Raw genomic sequence first — 21,288 nt, 5'->3', positions numbered from 1 at the left:
CTAAACTCTAAAGCCTTAAATAAGCCTGTTGTGAATTTATCAAAACAGTCTTTACAAAATATTATTGAAAACTTCTGGTAAATTGAAAACAGGCGATTAGGACCACGTGCAAAGACAGTTACTGCCAATAACCAGTTTCTCACACGAGGGCCAATCGTGTAGCTGAGGTAGTGATGCAATAATCAAGTAGAACAAAAGGAATAACATCAGTTATTTTGTTTTATAAGATATATTTAAAAGGTCCCAGATGAGTTTTGGTGGTTCTTTACTGTAGAATGATGTTGAAATTAACATTGTATATTTTCTGAATCAATTTGATTTTGTTCTGTAAACCCCTTTGATAAAGTACACGTGTTACCCACCTGAGTATGTTGGGATGGCAGAGCCGGTTCATGAGTTGGACTTCTCTCAACATGTTGGCTCTGTTGCTGCTGATTTTGTTCATCTTCATGGCCATAACCTGGTCTGTGGCTCGATGGCGAACCTGCGAAACAGTCACGTCATTTTAACATGTTGCGGATACAGTCGACTAAAGAAAGGCTAAATCCTTATAACTAATTAACTGTATTATGGTGGCTGCAAGTAAACACATTTAACTTGGGTCAATATGAAAAGTGCTTGAACAAGTTCTGTAATGGAAACTAGTAAATAATAATATGAATAATATGGCTCATGCAGCAAGAAACAGAGGAAGTAGAAAAGGAAGGCAGCTAATAAAAGAGAAGTGAAATGAGGTCATTGACCAGACAGAATAGACGTGTCGATCCGGAGCTGAACAATCAATCTTTATTATGGTGCATTGGGATTTCAGTTTCCACCCAGTCGTTACGTGGTGGTATAACCATGGATGCATGTATCCATGGTTGGCTGGAGTTATCCCAGCATGCTTTGTGTGGGAGGCACAAATACTGTAGACAGGTCACGACATGAACACTGAAGCTCTTCCTGCTGATGTTTAAAACAGCTCACATGTGGCTACAACAAGAGAAGCGAGGCGGTTCTGTTTCTCAACTGTTTGCAGGGTCATAATATTGCTCAATTACTGTATAATGGAGATTACAAAATATTACGAATAAGCCAAATCATAGACGTAAACATTGACTGATTAGAGTTGAAGGTGGGGTAGGTAAGTTTGAGAAACCGGCTCGAGATACACTTTTTGTTATATTCCATGGAATGCTCTTAACATACCGATAGCAATGAATATCTGAAAAAAAAATCAATTAAAAAAGTCATCTCTGGAAGCCGTAGCGCTGTAAAAAGCACGACCAATCATTTTAGCCGGCCCGGCTAAAGTAACTGCATGGCCTACCTGCCTGTCAGCCTTCCATCTGGGCACAAACTTATCTCGTGCCCTCATTGGTCATGTGCGCGTTCGTGTGTTGGAGGAGGGGCTCTGTAAGGAAGTCTGAAGGAAGTGGCAGATTTTTTTCCGGTTGTGTATTTTCAAATTCTAGCGCACTCGAGCTGGTTTCTCCAAAATTACCTACCCCACCTTTAATGTCACGTGGAGTGTCGTATCGTGAAGTGGTGGTATGGCAAAACTAAACTCCTAACATGCTTTTTATATCCATTTTGACTGATAGAAAAAGCTGCGTAATGTTTTAAAAAGTTACATTACATTTAAAGATTCAATTGAAGTATTTACTCATAAACAATACGTTCCCAAATTAACTGCAATTCATTTAATAAAGCCTTTGTAAAAGCCCTTAACAGAGTTCTTCTCTCTAATGCAGCATATAAAGAGTTGACTACATGTTGGTTGTAAATACAGAAATGGTGTTTGCCTCTTCACCTCACAGTCTCAGTGACCTGAGGCCTTCCCACCGCAGCTCTTAGCGACTGCGTGACTCGTCAAATACCAAGAATGTGGGTTTCTTCTTGATACATTGATATGCATGCAAATAGGATACATCAACCAGCAAACCACGGAAGGCAGCACGTGAGAAGACGGAGCAAACACTTGCTCGCTCACTTCCTGACAGCAGACGCAGACCGTGATGCAGCTTCAACGCAGCCGTGTGAGAAGGCTAAAGTGATCCCACTGTGCCTTCAGCAACAAAGAGCATATTCAAACGTTATCAGAAGTTCACGAGATCTTTCGGAAGCATCATACCGTACATGCGTGATGCAAAACAGAGCATGAAGGCTATATCTATCTCGCACTTTGAACATTAACACCTTGTTTTCTTTGAACCTCACCAGACATGATGTAAATAATGAAAGGGGACCGTGCTGCTAATGTGGCCTTGTGACGCAGTATGTGTTGTTGTGGAAAATAGAAATAATAACATATGATTAGATTAATGATGTATCGCTTAACAATAAGTGGTGTTACATAATTTGGATACCCCTTATTTTCCTAAGGTAAACAGCTCTCTCAGAAGACAACAGTGCAGGCTAAAGAAAGCCTGAAAACCATTTTGGAAATGTTCAGATCCTTCACTTTCTTAAAAGAACTAATACCATACTGTAAAAATACAAGTTAACATGTTATTATAGATTAAAAGGCTGGTGACCTTAATTAAATAGTTTCATCAGCACGGTGTACTCAAAATGTCAAAAAGTATAATTAAGAGTTACCTGTCAGTGTTTTACGATTATACATGATGTGTTTGGGTTTACTGCTGCATTATTGTGCATGTTGCATTTAACCCCTGTGGTTATTAAGGCTATGCTAATTTAAAATGTTACACTTTCAGGGTATATGCAGGAATCCCGAAGTCACATGTAATACCTTTTAAGACCCTTTCCATACATTTTAAGACCTCATCGCCACTTGGAGTTTTAACCGGTTACCTTGGCGACACACTTTACCTCACATTGACTATATACAGTATTGATTGTCCTTCCTCCTTATCTTCCAACCATTTGGACGCAGACTTGCATTTCCCCAAAACGATGTTGTTTAACAACCGGCGTAAACGGACCTTCGCGCTATCAAGCAGTGAGCGCGCGATGTCCTGTTCAGATGACGTCAAATCCAACGGGATGCCATCAATAAACTACACAGAATCACACTACACACCTACGCAATGATCACATTCAGGCAGACTGTAGAACACAACCTCTTTGGACCATTTATATACTTATTGAAAACAAGCTACAAAATGTAATACCTTGGAAAATGCAGTTTAATACTTTTTAATAGCCTTCATTTTCGCTAAATTGATTGATCAACTTTTAATACTTTTTAAGACCCCGCGGACCCCCTGACTTTAGTTTATCAGGTATTTTACTTAAAATCGCCGCATTTGGAGATACAGGTGGCAGGAAGGGTTTGACTTATTGTAATATGAAAAGTAACAAGTCACTAAAGCCATCAGATTAATGTACTGGAGTAAAAAGTGTGTTATTTCCCTCTGAAGTGTAGTGGAGTAAAGTTGTATGTAATGGAAATAATGTATTAATGGACGAGTATTCCAAGTAGTTCCTGCACGAATATACTTTGTTGAGTTCCACTGAAGGCTGTGAGTCATTTTCAGTGCAACAGTGGGCAGCTTTACATCATCTTCTAACAATGGCTCTCTTCCATCATCAGAGCCACAGTACACTGAGTACGGCACAATGGACGGGCCGTATCACTTTCAGCAGGAAGGGGACGGGAGAAGGTCAACGAGGGTTATATATGAGGCGTTAACAGTGACAGGTAATGGGCAAAACTGTTGCTATACAGCAATATCAGTATTTGGAGAGCTTTCTGAGGTTGAAAGGTTAGCGAATTGTAAATATTAAAATCATTTTAATTCAGATTAAGGCTGATATCAGATTTTCTTATTACATGATTATCACAGCAAAATAAATTCCCCATAGCAATGTTATGGCGATATATCTTTGTAAAACGAAAAAAAGATTAAAAAATACCAAAATAAATATCAATATTAAATAGAAAAATCATTAAAACATCTTAGATTAGGGCTGTTATGATATCAGATGTTCTTATTACATGATTATAATATCAAAATAAATTCCCCAGAGCAATGTTATGGCGAAATATATTTGTAAAACCTAAAAAATATGTAAATACAAAAATAAAATAATAATAATAATGTCAGATTCATCTTAAACTTTGTCCCTTTTTTGGCACAATTATTACACTGAAAATTAAAATACAGGTTTAAGGATGTAGAGCAATGACAAATAGTGAGATTAAAAGGGCGCTGGATTATTTTCCCTATACATCTGTATTATTAACATGAGCTCAACAGTTCATTTTTCACAGTTTCTGTCAATACCTCTAAATCCCTATTTCAGATTTGAAGAGTTCTTCTGTGTTTCTTCTCTCTCAGTGTTTCTGTCTCGTATACAGACACAGACATCACTCTGTTCAAGTTCAAAGGAAGGGGCTGGCTATAGGAGCTGACAGTCTCCACCACAGGACAGCCGAAACAACAGATGGCCACTCCTCTGAAGGCCTCCTCCCCCACATCCGTCTATCCTCCTCCGACCCCCCATTCCTCACTCCTCACATCCCCCCCATCTGCATGTAGTCCTGATCCCCCTCTTTCCCCTCCACCCTGCGGCCTCCAACAATCCCTCGTTCTTAATCCTCATCTCCCCCAGTAGTAAACCCCAAATTCGTCTTTTTACCTCATTGACCTCTGCCTTCTTGCACCCTCACTTCTTTAAGTAAGGTACGTTTATTTATACAGCACATTTTCAGACACAGAGGCAATTCAAAGTGCTTTACATCATCATTAACACTTAATAAGAAGATACAAGAAAGGAACACAATAAATAAACATAATGGAATAACATTAAACATCTCCTCTTTACCAAACTGCTCATTTCTGGAAAATATGTCTTTGTCTTCCAAACCCTTTCTCCCTTTTCTCCTCCTCCCCTGAACCCAAGCTCTAGAAAACCTCTTAATGGCGCATTTCCACTGCAGGGCCTCGCACAGCATAGCACGGTATGGTTAGGCCTTGGTAGGCCAGGCTCACCTTAAGCTGCGTTTCCATTACAGTTTAGGAACTAGGGCAGTAACTATAGTAACGCAGTGTAGGCTGAGCCGTGACGTCATCTTCAATGAGAACCACAAAACCAACATCAGCCATTAGCTGTTAGCACTCAGAGCTCACAGCTCTTCATATTTGTTCAGAAACTAGACAAAAGTGAAACAAGTACAAACCACAGACTGCCTGTGTCATGGCGAATACAGTCGCTGCTTTATTTATGTCTGTATAGGCCGTTGTTGTGAGTGTGGACGGTCGGAGCATATATAACGTTAGCTTAGCCAAGCTCCATTTAGAAAACACACATTTTAAAAGGGTTTTTCGCCTGCCGTCTGTCTGCAGACTTGTCAAAGCATTAATTCATGGTTTTTACTAACCGGTATCAGTACGTTGTTACTTCAGTATCATTATGAAACTTGTATTACAATTAAATCACGGAAACATATGTTCATTTTGTTGTAGTTGACAGCGATTCTCTCACTAGTTTAGCATACCCGGTTGTTGGCCCGGAAAGAACCTCGACTTTGGAGAGACAGAAAACTGAAAAAGTACCCGCTAGCCGGAACTACGCCTAGTGGAAACGCAACCAAAAACGGCACACTTAAACCGCGCTGTAGTGGAAATGCGCCATAAATCAATCTTCTCCAGAACTTTATTCCAAAATACTAATCCCTATTTGTTATCCTTTTCATCAGGCGTACCACCACATCTCCTCAACATCAGAAGCTTTTCCCGCTCCGATTCCTCCTCCTCTTACCCTCAACCTCTGTCACCATTAATTTCACCACCTTTTTGTTCCCGTCTCCGTCTGTCATCCTCCTTGACTTTAAGCTTTTCCTCATTCTGCTCCATTTCCTCTTCTCTCTCTGTTTACCTATGCATTCCTCTCTCTCTCGCAGAATAAAAAAGGTATTAACAGATATTTCCATAACCCAACTACAGGCAGAGGTTATTATTACAAACGGCACACGGGAAGCACGGACCACAAAAGCTTGATTATGTGTGTTGGAAATGTAAACCTTTCTCCAAACATTTACAAGAGCCTCATTTGGATTAGCTGGTCAAAATATGGACTTAAATGGTCCATCCTAGATGTAGATAAGGTGGAGACGAGCTGCTTCTATTACAGAGTTTTCACACCGATCTGAATCAAATCAACTCAAAACTATCCGCTGCAGTCATTATCCAAATATAATATATACTAGAATTTCTTAAATGATAAAGCTACATGGCGCTTATAGTTTAAAACACGCCTAGCCATATGCTAGACAATTTATAACAACAACTTTACTCTCCTTGTAAAAACGGTTGTAATGTTTTTCTACAGTTTAATAACGTGTCTTGAATAGTTTGTGACCGACAGTGTTTATAATGGCATAGAGTCATGGTTTAGTCTCACAGTGTTGTTGTTTTTGTAATAACATCTATGGAGAAGTCAGTTTTTATCTGATATGGCAGAAAGTTCTGCACAGTATTTCGACAGCTTCTCTTCACCTGAGCACAAACAAAATACTACATTTGTTTTTATAACAGCAGCAAAAACGGTTTAATCTAAAATGGCCATACTTGTTTTACTCACTGATACATGCGGTAAATGCGTCATTAAACAAAGACTACAATATCAATGTTGTGCGAAAACACTTATGTGCAATATGTACCTAGAGGATTGTTATTACTAGCTGCATTCTTAGTTAGACAATTTAATGATTGTGCTGTTATGTCACTCACTTGCAGTAATGTACGTTCTGATAAGCTCCAGTGTTTACATCCTGTTGCCTCCTAGAGCACAATAGCTTTAAATAAACAGTTATTTTGAATATGTTTTATAAAATCTTTAGAAGACACCCCGTTTTTCTTAAATACAGATCTTTCAGATTAGCCTGGGCAATCCCAACAGCTGTCAGAAACAATCATTATCATCCATCAGCCCAACCCTTAGATGTAGCGTAAGAGAGGAACACAATGGATTCTCAATGTCAAAGAACTTCTCCATACATTAAACATTCACGGTAACAGTAGAAGGCTTATTATTCTGCGCTCAGACCATAGAACAATTCCAGTACACAAAGAGTGACAGGAAACATAGAAACCGTTGTTGATTAAACTGCAATTTGATATAAAAAAAGTAATATGAAGTGAGACTGAGCCTGGCTTAATGTCGTCCATCTAGGCCATTATTTCAATTAATCTGATTATTTCCCTTCGTATATAGAGGAGCCGCAACCCTTCCCCCATACTTGTGAAGTTTATTCTGTGCGTTAAACCTTTACATAACACAGGGTCAGTCTTGCATAGTGGTGCGCGTCCAGAAGTCACAACAAACCAACTTAAAATCAGAGCCTATCAGTCCATCAACGCCATTATGGATTCGTTGAGCTATTTCCTAGATGAGTGGTCTTTTCACACATACACTAAACCAGGGGTGCCCAACCAGTCGATCGCGGGGAGATTCCCAATCGATCGCGAGATGTGTCTAAAAATAGAACAACAATATTCTGTTTTATCGTTAATGTCCTATAACATAATCTTCCCGTGCCAGAATAATGCACTTGAACGCACCAAAGCTTTGTGATTGGCCGGTGTGACCCCATGTGTGGGGGCGTGGCTGGTGGGCAGTGGGCATTATTTCGCTGACTTTGTGTCAAAACTAAAAGGAGTGACAGTCCGCACACACACAAGACCGTAATTATGGCAGAAGCAAGAAAGCCCAAAATATATAATTTTCACTCCGAGTGGGAGGATGATTATTTTTGTATCTATTCCAATTCAAAGTCCATCTGTCTCATCTGCAATGCGAGCGTGGCTTTATCGAAGAAGGGTAATTTAGGAGCGACATTTCAAAACAGTGCACAAACGCTACGAGACGGAATTCCCTCCTAATTCTGCCCTACGCTCCCAAAAGGGGAGGGGCCTGAAAGGACAGCTAAATGCACAGCAGTCCATTTTCACCAGGCCCAACAACAAGAGCAAGGCTGCTACCATAGCACCTTATCGTGTCAGTCACGTTCTTGCCAAACACATGAAGTCTTTCAAAGACAGCGAAGTTGTGAAAGAAGCATTCCTGGAGGCTGCCGACGCGCTTTTTGGGGACAGTAAAAATAACAGTAGCATTTCAACAGGTTTTTGATATAATAAAAACTCAAGTTGGATACCGTTATTAATCAGCTGTACGTTTTAGTTTGTTTGAACTTAGTCATTATAATTATTGTACACAATGGTATAAGAATGCAAACTTAAATTGATTATAGTCTATTATCAATTCAGGTTAAGAAACTAGTGTTGCTTGCATCCTATTTTAAAGGCATTTCCTTTTATACTCTACTAAAATTCAACAAAAAAAGGGTTTGATTCTATTAATTGTGTCTTTTTTATTGCACGTTGGCAGCAGATTCCTGTGTAGCTTCAGATCTGAGTTTATTAGTAAGCCTCATTTATACTTTTGTAGCAACACTATTTTTATATAATGGCAAAGAAAGGGTTCAGAGTCTTTTCTTTTTTTCCTGTGTCATATGTGGCAGCACTGTTCAATGTTTCTTGAATACATTACCCACTGTAGTGACCTGTGAATAAACTCCAACTCTGTATCAACAACACTGTTGTGTAACTTCAGTTAGATACTTGTATGTGTGTAGACTAGAAAGAGGTAAGATAAAGGATCTGTATTAATCGTACAAAGGTCAGTTTTATACAAGTAGAAGTGTGTATCTGGTAGTAGGCTGTCAGTAATGGCTACGCCTCTCTATTTGGACTGGTAGATCTCTGCAGACTGGCAACTTTAAAAGTAGCTCTCGGTTCAAAAAAGGTTGGGCACCCCTGCACTAAACTAAAGTCATAGTGCTCTTGTTAAAAAGACTAAATAAGGGAAATAAAATGTATCTGCTGATTCTTGTTCGAAGAGGGGCTTCACCTTACCTAACCAACCAGACTAATAACACCAAACATGCATGTGTGACTTCCTCCATGCCTGGAGGGAGAAGACAACAGGGTTAACAACTCCATGTGCAAGTGATGTCTTTGAAGTGATCGCAGTCTAACTTGACCTAAAAATGTCCAGAAAAAACTGGTGAGTGAAGACCAAGATAGCCCAGAAACAATCAGCCGTTGACCCGCCAAGCATATCAACTTGACACGGTCAAATGAAATGGAAAAATGACTTTAGTAGTAGTTCAAACCAATAGAAATTCTTCCTGTGGAGGAACATGCACAACAAGTTCCCCTTTTTATTTCTATGACTATTAATCTTGACCATTGCATAAAAGGCACATGGCTTTTGTCACGTAGCAGGGGAAAAACCAAATCGATCATGAGGTCAAATGTCTGTCTAGTCTATTATAAAACACCATGGATGGAAAGTGACGCATGAATAAAAACAATGGATCTAAAACGAAGGGATAGAAAAAGGTCAGAAAGTCAAGGACAGCCTGGAAAGAAAAGATAGTGTGATCTCCACCCACTTTGAAGACATCAGAGAAGAATCCAGAGCCGATCCACTCACAGGTGAAGTCATCAAGGCGTGTGAGACAGGAGAAGGCACTGATGAGGGCTCTGTAGGACGAGGGCCACACCCGGCCCACCTGAAGAACACAGGAACAGACTCGTTTCAACACGTTAACATCGTATCTCAAGGAAACCGCACAAACCTTGTGGAAAAAAAACATGGACTACTTATACTAAAACATTCAATGGTTTTATTCAAGGTCATTTGCACAATGGCTTCAGCGTTGGCAATGAAAATGTTTCCAGGATCCAACATTGCAACACATAGTACACTTAAAGGGGCCCTATCATGCTCATTTTCAGGAGGATATTTGTATTGGGACATGTCTCCATGCTTTAATGTTCAAAAAGCTGCTGCAGCACCTCTTTTCACCCTCTGTCTGAAACCAGAGCCCAGTCTGCTCCGATTGGTTAGCTGGCCGGCTTTGCTGTGATTGGTCAACAGCTTAGAGATGTCCAGCCCCTTAGCCTATCACGTACAATGTGTTGGAGCCATAGACTGTATATATAAAGTTGGAGCGCTAGCCAATAGAAGTGTGAGTGTTACTTAGTACAGGGACGGGAAAACTCAAATAAGCATAATAGGTCCCTTAAAGACATAAAAAGAAAAGGACATGAAATAGTGATAAACTGAATATTTGAGCTTCAATCAACAGTGCTCTTTGTTGCTCAACTACGAAACCATGTGTACAAAATAGCTTGGGAAACATTGAAAAATGTGTGAAATGTTTTTGGTCATATCGCATTATATTTATCTCATGAGCACACATTGTTCCATTGATGGAACGTTGTTTAATAGTGATAGACAAACAACAACAATCTTTATCAGAACGTTTGGCAACAACAATATTAATCCTCAAACCTCTCATAATGTATGACTGACTTTCCCTCCTGACTGTGGACAACAACCGACTCGGACCAACTTGGCTTTGGACCAAATGCATCAACACTTCATTTAATTTCAAACCTTTATTTATACAGATAAATCCCATTGAGATCATTGATCTCTTTTTCAAGGGAGACCTGCTCAAGTAGTTCCACATGAAACAACACTTACGTATCGTCCACACGGTAGTGTGCGTTGAAGCTTGCCGGTCACACAAGCACGCGGTTTGATTGGCTAGCGCTTGTGATTTGATTGGCTGACGCTTCCGTCGAAGCTTGAAAAGTTGAACTTTTCTCAACTTTAGAAGCGAGCAATGGAGGCAAAGCGACGGAACCACAATGCGGTTCGGCAAAGCCTGACGTCACCCCATTCAAAGTGAATGCCGTGTGGACGGGCCGTAACGGGCCCAGAGACATGATTGTTTTGATTGTGTCAGAGCTCTACATTGTTTTGTTTCTTTATCCAGAGCTTTCAGGAAAGTGGAAATTACATCATTAATTATTTAAAGACTTTTTGAACCTTCAATATGTCTGCACAGGAGCCCTGTATACTGTTACAGTATGTAAGCTCTGCACTAGGGCTAGAATATATATATGTAGATATTATATTGACATTGTGATATGAGACTACATTTCGTCTTACAATTTTAATACCGTAATATTGCCAAGTGTCTTTCCCTTGTTTTAAAGGCTGCGTTACAGTAAAGTGGTGTTTTTACTGAACTTACCGGACTGTTCAGGTTGTTAATATTTATTTTTTTACTATTTTAGCAATAATTAACACATAATGATGGCTATTTATCGAAAATGTAATTGTGTTAATATTTTGTAGAAAGCACCATTTGTCCGCACAACAATATTGACGCAATATATCGACATCAGGGTATTTGATCCGAAATATTGTGATATTGGATCTTCTCCATATCGCCGAGCCTCGCTCTGCACCTGTGAAATGTATCTACATGTTAATATAAATATGAAGAATAAACAGCGACTGACCTGTGGAGGCGGGCCCATCTCAAAGCCCATCTCAAAGCCCCCTACGCCTCCGACACCATCTCTGTCCTCGTCGATGCGTTCGGGTCGCGTCGGGATCCCAGCGATGGAATTGCGTTTATTCCGGTCCATGGTGTAAAAGATGATGCGGGTAATATGGGGTTTTTTCTGTGATGTACCCACATGACATGAGGACAGGATTGTTTGAGTGGCGCAGGGACTTTACTACGTTTGTTTCCTGGGAGAAAATGTGTCACGCACGTAGACTTCAGTTGAAACTGGTGTGTTTAGGGAGCGCCTGGTGACACAGTGGCTGGATCCAAGATGTCTCCTACTTGTTCCTCGCTGCTTGTAACTGGGGAGTCCACCAGGAGGAGAGGGTTTTCACATGTTTGAAAGATGTATAGAAAACCCTTGGATACCTAAAGAAATAAAAACAATAATTAATAATCCTAAATGATAATTAGCAGCTGCAGACTGGCCTAGGATGGAGGAGACAAGCCACTATTGCTCAACAGGCCCAAATGTAATGGCTTGTAATAGGGGCCGATTGTCCAATTATGGGAGATTAGCCAAGGAATAGCTCAGGTCCCGGACCTTTCTGCCATCCAAAACAAAATCAGCAGGGTACAAAGGGTAACAGGAAAGGAGGTCCATGACTAAAGGGCTTTACCCTCAAACAATGCGGCATTCATATCTAACTTTATTCCAGGGAAAGATCTATTTGGTTGATAAGACACGTTGAGTCACGTCGTGAATATATTTTCTACAATGGAAGAAAAGTTGAGTAAAACTCGACTTTGGTGAGTTTGGAGTTGTAAACAAAACTCCAGCTTAATCAGAGAAGCAAACTCCAAACAGCCCCTCTAATGGATAAGCAGACTAATAGGTCAATAATAATAAATGGGTGTCAGCTTTCTTCAGAACTTCAGTTGTGTTTAAGAAAGCTGTCGTAGAGTTACACTTGTGTCAAAATGTAACTTTAACTGCTTTTGAATAATGGAAGTCAAACAATGACTAACTTTTCCTTTGATGTTGAACTATCCCCTAGTACTAGTGCCTCGCAGTGAGCAAATGTGCATCATAAAACAGTCATGGTCAATTCACACTATTGGTTTTCAATACTACAAAGCCTGCCATCCCGCACCCTGAGATGGATGTACTTACATGCAACACAATGCTGTTCTATGACGGAGGTTATCAGAAATGTTAAGTGTACAAAAGACAACTATTGTAGTAAACATTTCCCAGCAAATGGGGAGTAGTTGCAGCCAAATGAAAGGAAATGCACTGAAGCGGCCTATAATAAACTAACGCAGAAACACAACAGTGAATCCTAGGCCAAGGAGAGGTCTCATGAGATCAGATACTAAAAACAGCTTTGATATGAGACAGCCGGATTCTGCTGTGTTAGCATTACATCACAGACACTAGAGTAGAGAGTAGATCTACTGGACGACTCCTGACATCATTCTCTGTCCCAGCAACATCCTTAAAAGGCTTTTCATCCTCCACTATCCTTGTTCTCTGCAATAACACTTCATTTTCTTCCTTGTTGAAGTGGTACGACAGAAATAAAAAGCACCAGCGCCAATAAAAATGCAAGCCACAAGTACCAGGGCCGAGGCTTTGCTTTTTCATTTCGGCAGCTTTCCCATCCAGACCCACAGCGGGATCAGAGACACACTGTAGCTCTCTCGTTGTATCTCAGACCAGAATAGGTCAGCAAGGAAAGATAGAAAATCCCCTTGGTTCAAAACAGCCAGCAGAGAAGAGCTTCTGTACCCACACACCCACATCAGTGGTCAGGCGATTCCAGCTAACACAACCTTCCTACGCTTACTAGAATTTCAGTGATGCAAATGACGCAAACAAATAAGAACGCACAATTCTGTGTTACTCTACAAGTCACAGCGGGTGGGCTGGAATCATCCCTCATTCAGGACGATGTTTCCAGCCTAAACTGACAACCAAAACATTTCTTTACACCCACTTCTGCAGTAAACACACACATCAGCCGGTAAACAAACATCCCAAACTACAGGGAAGACGAGCTAAGACACAACATAGTTTACAAATAGAAATAGGATCATATCACACCTGTGCTGTTGAGCAATATGAGCTAAATGAGTTATGCTGAGGAATATCATGGTGATGCTAAAAAAGGCAGAATAGGCAAGCCACCAGTGTACATAACTATATTTGTTTCTAAACCAAACCCTGTTGCCTACATATCCAAAAGACATGCATTTAAGACACCACAGCAAAGGCCCTCTTCATGGAAAAGGGTGGAATCTTTAAAGCCGGTCTATAAAATGTGGCTTGTTGCTACTCCAAAACAGATGGGACATCTCCGAAGCCGCCTCAGGCCATATGTTTTAACAGTAGTGCTGGGGACTGAACACTATCCAGCTGCGTCCCGCTGGATTACAGACTAATAGAAACCGTCAGCGATAAATCTAAAAGTTAAGTGATGTTATAATGATAGGGTGCAGCCAGGGTTGGAGTGTCTACACGGGCGTGTGTGAGGGACAGTTACTTGTTATAGAGAAATACTGTGTACGTGCATCACGAATGAAGATGAAACAAATCACACTCATTTAAACGTGAGAATATCTACTTATCCTTTCAGGGGTCTATTAATAAAATAATCTTTGTTTTAGTCATCTGCTGACCTTTTCTCATGTGAGTGGAATAGTTGAGGGACCTACATTCACTAAAAGAGCAATTATACCAAGTATTTGAGCAAGGTCACATTCAACAAAAGTGCATAGAAGCCTCTTATCTGACCACAATCTATTGTGTTGAATTGCAAAGATATGTGAGCTGCTGCATACCGGTCATTCCTCAAGGGTTTAAAGTAATGAACAAGTCCATGGGGCAGAGAAAAAACCTGCTCGTTATCTGGATACCAGAGACAGTTAATGAGTTAATGCTCGGACAGCTCGGTAAGTCGTATTAACCCATTCCTGACCTGAAACTGACTATTCTGGTTTGTGGGGTGGCACAAATCGTAATAATGTTTAAGATTGGTCAAACATTTTCGTTGAGTTATCCTAATATTTTGACTAAATGTCATTATATTTTAGTAGAAGTCTATAGCATTAAATGGCTGTTTCTTAAAAACGACAAGTAGAAAAATCAATGATTTGTCATCTATGTGCCTGATAACAGGTTGAATACCAAAGACATGCACACATAGGTCTACGCAGTGCAACAAATACTTCATACGCAGGATTTTTAAATAAAGTTTTTTTTCAAGAATCCCGATGTATACTATTGCTAAAAATGAGATTATACATGTGATCTAAAATGTCACGGTTCTTCTGTTAGATGCTTGCCCGAAGTGTGTGCAACCAGTTTTTGCTTGAATAGCATTTTTAATACAGGACTTTCACGAGTATTCCTACGGTATTTCTACTTTTACTACTTACTTACTTTGGTACTTCTTCCACCTCTGTGTAAACAAACCAAAGCAGTCAGTATCATCGTTGTAAAAATGTAAAACGGACTTACCTGTTATCAAGTCATGGAGATGTTTGCATGAATAACTCAAGCGGGGTCCCCACATGCCATTCCCAACTTTACAGCACTTGTCAAAACAACGAGCACGACCCCCTGAAGCTGGAAACGCAGCTGCTCAGAAACTAGCAAGGAATGCTAGTTTGTCAACAAAACTCGAGCTAAGCGAAAAGCTAACAAACATTAGCCTGAGAACCACCAACAAACACCAAACAGGAAGTTTTTCGTCGCTAACCGTTTAAAAGTCAAGATGTCCTTAGGGTTAATGCTAAAGGCGAACTCGAAGACTGCTCCTGTCGTCCTTGTTTCCACAAAAGAGCAAAGTACGATGTTTGTTGTACCGCCCGGGATAATATTTCAGGCGATTGTTGCTGTTTGACAGCTCCGTCGTCTCTTCGCTCTCACCCGAGTAAACTCCCACTGGCCCCGCCCACGTTTGATTGGCAGGTGGATTAACCAATCAATGGCCAGGCGTGTTAAACCCCTTTAACGATTAATAATAATAATGATGATAATTCATTATAATATTAATTACAACAACAACAACAATAATAATAAAATGATAATAATAATGATGATTATGATAATAATAATAATAATAATAATAATAATATACCTGAAGTATTTAAAAATATAAATAACATTTGATAAATAATAGGAGGTTTTTCTAAGTTTACTTAAAAAGAAGATTCAAAGGAAAGAATTATCAACAACATTTTTGTTTTTACAATTTGCACATTTCAGTTGTCCATCACTTCTATTACATGCTGTTAACAGTGCTTTAAAATGGTAAAAAAATAAAAAAATAGGCATGTACATAACATGAATTTGACTTTTGACTTGAATTTTGTAAATGTTGTCACTAAAAAGTACCTTTTGACCCATGACTTTAGCTTAAACCACTTCAAACACTTGGTGCAAACATTTTCTGGCAAAGTTAGTTTGAGCTCCCGAATGCAACCTCATTGGCTACTGCTTTTGTTAGTTTCCATCTTCATTGTGTCTCACCAAAGGTCTTTGATCGGCAACAAATTGGAGAACTTAAAGGGAAATGTTTTTATTTTTATTGTAAGGATTATGTTAACAGATGGCCACTGGTTGAATGTGTTGCACAGTTTGAGACTGACCGAAATACAATAAAGTATCTGGGTTTTTTATTGGCCAATAAATACATTAATGGCATGAGAATTGACCAATGCTTTAATAGTGTGTTTCTTTTTGAGAGAAGGTGACTTGACCTCAGCTGTTGTGTTCTCATGGAAATAGAGCCTCATCTAGTGGACAAAATTAGGAAGCACGGCTGCACATATCTAACTCAAACTACAGCAAGCTGGTCCCACAAACAGTGTTTTGCCACAAGCTTAATTAATTTGTTCTCCCCTACATACATACATACATACATACATACATACATACATACATACATACATACATACATACATACATACATACATACAGACATACATACATACATACATACATACATACATACATACATACATACATACATACATACATACATACATACATACATACATACATACATACATACATACATACATACACAACAACATTATAGGTTGTTATAAAGCTATTTACTGTTGTACTGAGCAGTGGCTCAGACAGTAGGGGCTTGGACGTGAGCCGTAGGGTCGCCGGTTCAAGTCCCTGACCAGACCTTAATATGGAGTGTGGACTGCTACTTGGAGAAGTCCCAGTTCACCTCCTGCCCTGCCGTGGTGCCCTTGAGCAAGGCACCGGACATCCCTCTTCCCCCCCACTCCCATTGCTCCCCGGGCGCTGTACAATAGCTGGCGCTGCCCACTGCTCCGAGTACTAGACTCCTGGTACTGGGATGGGTTAAATGCAGAGGCCAGATGTCATGTGTGTGCTGTGTGCTCTGCATGTGTGACCATTAAAGAGGGTTTCATCCCTCCCAATTATATTATATATTATGGATGCCCATTTCCTCTAAATAGTGGAAAACATAAAACTTTAAATATTTTGACTTAGTATCTCCTTTGTTTAATTTAGTATCTAATTACTTCTGACTTAGTATGTTAAGATTTTTACTTAAGAGCCATTCACCATGATATGACATAGTTTCTCAATATTTTGACATAGGCCTTTCACATTATTTTAAACAATGGATCTTTTGGATTTAATGTTTTTGACATAACATCTTTAACATTAAAGTTTGTTGTGAACCGTTTATTTGTTGTGTAAAGGAAGTGCATTTACTCAAGCATTAAGATAATAGAAAGGTTGTACTTGTTGTGAGTATGTTCACATTATGCTATACTTAATACTTTTACTCCACTACATTTTGTTGGCAAATGTTGTATTTTTTTACTCCACTGAATTTATTTTATAGATTTATTTACTTGCAACATTGCAGATAATTAATACAAAATATAAATCAATGTATACATTATTATATATTATTATATGTTAAGCTACCCAATGGTATAAATTAATTCAAACAAACCGCACATTTACCAAGTGCAACATTAAAGTGATGAACACGCTCATACATCGATAACTATAATACAATTATAACAAATATATTGTACATAAATGTTGCTTAAATGGGTCTATTCTGCAAAACGAGTGCGGAGGAGCCTGAATGTGCGGTTTGTTTTTAGCGTTCGATTTCCTGCTGAGGCCTTTTTGTCCCTCCGCCCACGCCGTAGATCCTCAATCACATGACCAGTTTCCATTTCCTATTACTATTGTATCACACTTCCATGTTTTTCGTCTCAAACATCAACCGTTATGTAAACCACAGACGTTGTCACTGTCGTGTGATTTGTCGCACATATAAAGTTAGTGAACACGTCCCGTCACCGCAGAGGGAAACAACATGGCGACCAACTGTGTGGTTTTCCAGAGCAAGTTAACCTCCATCATGGAGATCTTCGCTAAAGCTGCTGTGGTGGAGATCAGTAAACTGTGGGAGGACGGGTTCAACCTCGTTCAGGTGGAGCTGCGCCGCAGAGAGAGCGAGATTGAAGCCCTGAACAGAAAGCTGCTTTTGATGGAAAAAGAGCGCTGTCACACTACAAGTATGTCTTCTTCATCATCATCTTCCTCATCATCTTCCTCATCATCTTCCTCCAAAAGAGAGCAACAGAACGTGCTGCTGCCGCCCAACGGTGATGGTAAGGATGACGATCAGAGGTGGACAAAGTAATCAGATCTTGTACAAAAGTAAAAGTATTAGAGAGTAGGAATACTCTGTTACAAGTAAAAGTCCTGCAGTCAAAATGTAACTACAGTGGGTGAATATAGTTGTAAAAGAGGAGAAGAACCTTTTCCAATCAAGTGACTCAGAATCCATCACAAGCAGAATACTTTATTTATCTCAGGGGAGAATTAGGTTTTGTGCACCATTTTTAGAAAATGAATACATATTTCTATACACATCAGAAGTTAATTTAAAAATGTGCAACAGGGACATGGGGTCTGTGCAGTGGTGGGAGAAGTACTCCGATTCTTCACTGAATCATTTTCATTTAATTAAAAGTCCTGCTTTCAAAATATTAAGTAAAATTACAAAAGTATCAACATATACTTAAAGTACCAAAAGTAAAAGTAGTCATTGTGCAGATTCAGAATAATATATATATATATTCTCAAAGCTGGTAAAGGTGCAGCTAGTTTGAATGACTTTGTATACTGCAGGGTAGTTTGTGAATTTACTCCAGGTGGAACTAAAGTCTGATTCAACACTTGATTATATTTCACATCATTCATCCAGATCTGTAAAGTAACTGAAGGTATTAAATAAATGTAGTGGAGAAAAAGTACACCATTTACCTCTGACTTGTAGTAGAAGTACAACATTGAAATACTAAGTTAAGTCCCTCAGAATTGTACTCGAGTAAATCTACTTAGTTACTTTACACCACTGCTAATGATAAATAATGTACTGGAGTAAAAGTAGAAATACCAGAGTGTAGGAATACTCTGGTACAAATAAAAGTCCTGCATTCAAAATGTAACAAGTGCAAACGTGTTTTCACATGAAACAATATACATGAGGTGTACAACTTAACAGATATATTCTAGAGTTGAAACAAAACGTCATTGTGTCCATCATCAAACGTTATTTATCAGGCAAAAATGTCAAACATTGAGGTCTTGGTGATTTCTCATGGATTTTCTGTGATATTATGAAACCGTACCGAGACTACCCGTGTTACACTTTTACAACTGTTTATAGTTACAGTGCTACCACTATGTGTAGTACATGTTTACTGTGCAGGGTTCTTACGGTCATTGAAAACCTGGAAAAGTCATGGAAATTCAAAATGCTAATTCCAGGCCCTGGAAAAGTTATGGACAACAATATTTTTCCCAAAGTTTTGGAAAAGTCATGGAAATGTAACAAAATTTGCATCAAATATAATTTATATTTGATCTAATCGCGGAAATAGTAATAATATAATGATAATAAATACTGTATCTTATAGTAATGAAACGTAGAATGGCATTTAACTGACGAGGTGTTTTGCTGGTGAGAGATTTGAGTTGCTTTATTAGCGTGTAGAAGCTATAAGCCTATTTGATTTGTTTCAGATAGGCACAACATGTTTCAGATGCAGACCTTATTTTCCTGTTCCATGTTAAAATAAACCATTTTCAGTGGCACCGCTGAGAAAGAGTAATTTTTTTGTTCATGGAAAATTAGGTAAAGGTCATGGAAAAGTCATGGAAAATCATTGGTGAAAAAGTGTATGAACCCTGACTGTGTTCGTTATGTCTCAGCCACAGACACCACAAGTCTGGCAGAAACACCTGTTGGCCCTTTTGTACCTAAACTGGTTGATCTGAAAGCTTTGAAACCTCACTTGAAATGTAAATAGTTTCACCTTTGTTAAAGCACATATTACCAGAATCACCCTAATTTAACAACTCACTTGTGTACCAGTCTTTGTAAACTAACTACAGTTGATTTGACCAAAATTGGCACATCTGTCACATAGAAAAAAATATCTTTACAACAATATTTTGCAATGGAGCTGTCTGATTAAATGCCTGTTATAAAATGCACCTGCTTTGTCATTTCAGGGCCGATTATAGATTCAGTGCAGACATTGTGTTCCGATCAGAGCGTCAGAGAGAAGGCGGACACTTCAGCGAATCACCAAACGTCACCATCACAGACAGAAGAGATACAATGTGAGCAGCTCAAGTTGGACCTCTATTTGAGTGACGATGATGACGATGAAGACCTAATAGTGAAGCTTGAGGACGAGGACGACGTTCAGATCGTGGAGCAGACTGTGGAAACGGATCACAGCGTTAACGATGGTCACCTTGAGCTGGAGGTGGACCTCCAACCTGTCGAGGCGATGGAGGAACAAGAGAGCCAGCAGTGGTCGTCTGTTTCCGTGGGAGACAGCGACACTGTGGACGACTCGGACTGCTTCTTTGAGCCGAAGCAGCTGGCACAACATCTGGACTCAGAAATCCTGCTCATTCACAACGCTTTGGACATTTTTGAAAGTTCCTCCGAGGCAGCGTACTCGGACAGGTTTATGAGGGATGATGGACAAGGTGCATCGAGTAAATCAACTATGACTTTAAGCCAGGCTCAGCCAAGTCAAACTACAGAAGCGATACACCCAGAGAGAGGAGTGTCCATCAGGTTCTACCCAGATAAACAATCTCCAACTAAAGACTTTTCAGCTTTTAACCCGGACAGCCGATTCTTTCTTTTTAACGACCCCGAGTTGCATAAAACCATAGCGAGTGGCTGCATTAATGAGAAGTGGTACATCTGCCCGTTCTGCGGTAAAAGCTTCGATCGCGTCAGCCACCTGGAGATTCATCAGAGGATTCACACGGGAGAGAAGCCGTACACATGCGAGATGTGTGGAAGGTGCTTCTCTCAGAGGAGCAACCTGCGCACTCACCAGCGGACTCACAGAGAGGCTCTTTCCCAAAACGCAGTTTGAAGATTGTTGTGAGAAAATATGTGTGTCGAGATGAACTAACCAATTCCCTTTTTATAATACTAAAGAGTAATGTAGCCGACTGATTTTACTGTGCATTTGTTCTTTATGTTAAAATATATTTGAACTTTGACATAGGTTGGAGTGTAAAGACTCATTGTTGGACTTGTGTACTGTTCGTTAACCCAGCCGTTAAGAGATTCATCAAGGAAAACCATGTGGGGCATCCCGCACCTCTCCAAGATGGTAAACCTTGCAAATCTACACATGAGCATTATTTCAGTTATCAGAAATAATGAGGATGTAAACCTGTAAACCAGGAAATCTAATATAAGTTTAAAAAATGTTGCGATCTATGATCCCTCTATCTTCATGTTGAGGTAACACAAAGTAAATTGTTTGAAGTTTTAAAAAGAACAACGACTCATACGCTGTACTTTTACAAATAAACCTTTTAACATTTATGTCTCCTT

At 39.5% G+C, this 21,288-nt stretch overlaps 2 protein-coding genes across 3 annotated transcripts; one reads left to right on the top strand and one right to left on the bottom strand.

Annotated features, from left to right (window-relative positions):
* Positions 1-362: 362 nt before the first annotated feature.
* Positions 363-15,264, bottom strand: tesk2 (testis associated actin remodelling kinase 2; the record flags this gene model as incomplete). Of its 2 annotated transcripts, none has more annotated exon segments than XM_034207716.1 (4): positions 363-484; positions 9,410-9,529; positions 11,337-11,755; positions 14,850-15,264. In XM_034207716.1, coding segments are annotated over 3 exon segments (371 nt in total), but the record flags the coding sequence as incomplete, so codon positions are not given.
* Positions 15,265-17,546: 2,282 nt separating this feature from the next.
* LOC117540882 (zinc finger protein 705F) lies at positions 17,547-21,277 on the top strand. Its single transcript, XM_034207818.1, has 2 exons — positions 17,547-18,016; positions 19,929-21,277. The coding sequence occupies exons 1-2, from the start codon at positions 17,719-17,721 to the stop codon at positions 20,816-20,818; spliced, it is 1,188 nt and encodes a 395-aa protein (XP_034063709.1). The 5' UTR covers positions 17,547-17,718; the 3' UTR covers positions 20,819-21,277.
* Positions 21,278-21,288: the final 11 nt, after the last annotated feature.

This window comes from Gymnodraco acuticeps, unplaced genomic scaffold (assembly GCF_902827175.1).
Source record: "Gymnodraco acuticeps unplaced genomic scaffold, fGymAcu1.1, whole genome shotgun sequence".
Lineage (NCBI taxonomy): Eukaryota > Metazoa > Chordata > Actinopteri > Perciformes > Bathydraconidae > Gymnodraco > Gymnodraco acuticeps.
The sequence above is the reverse complement of the archived record's forward strand: the minus strand, read 5'-3'. Positions and strand labels throughout refer to the sequence as shown.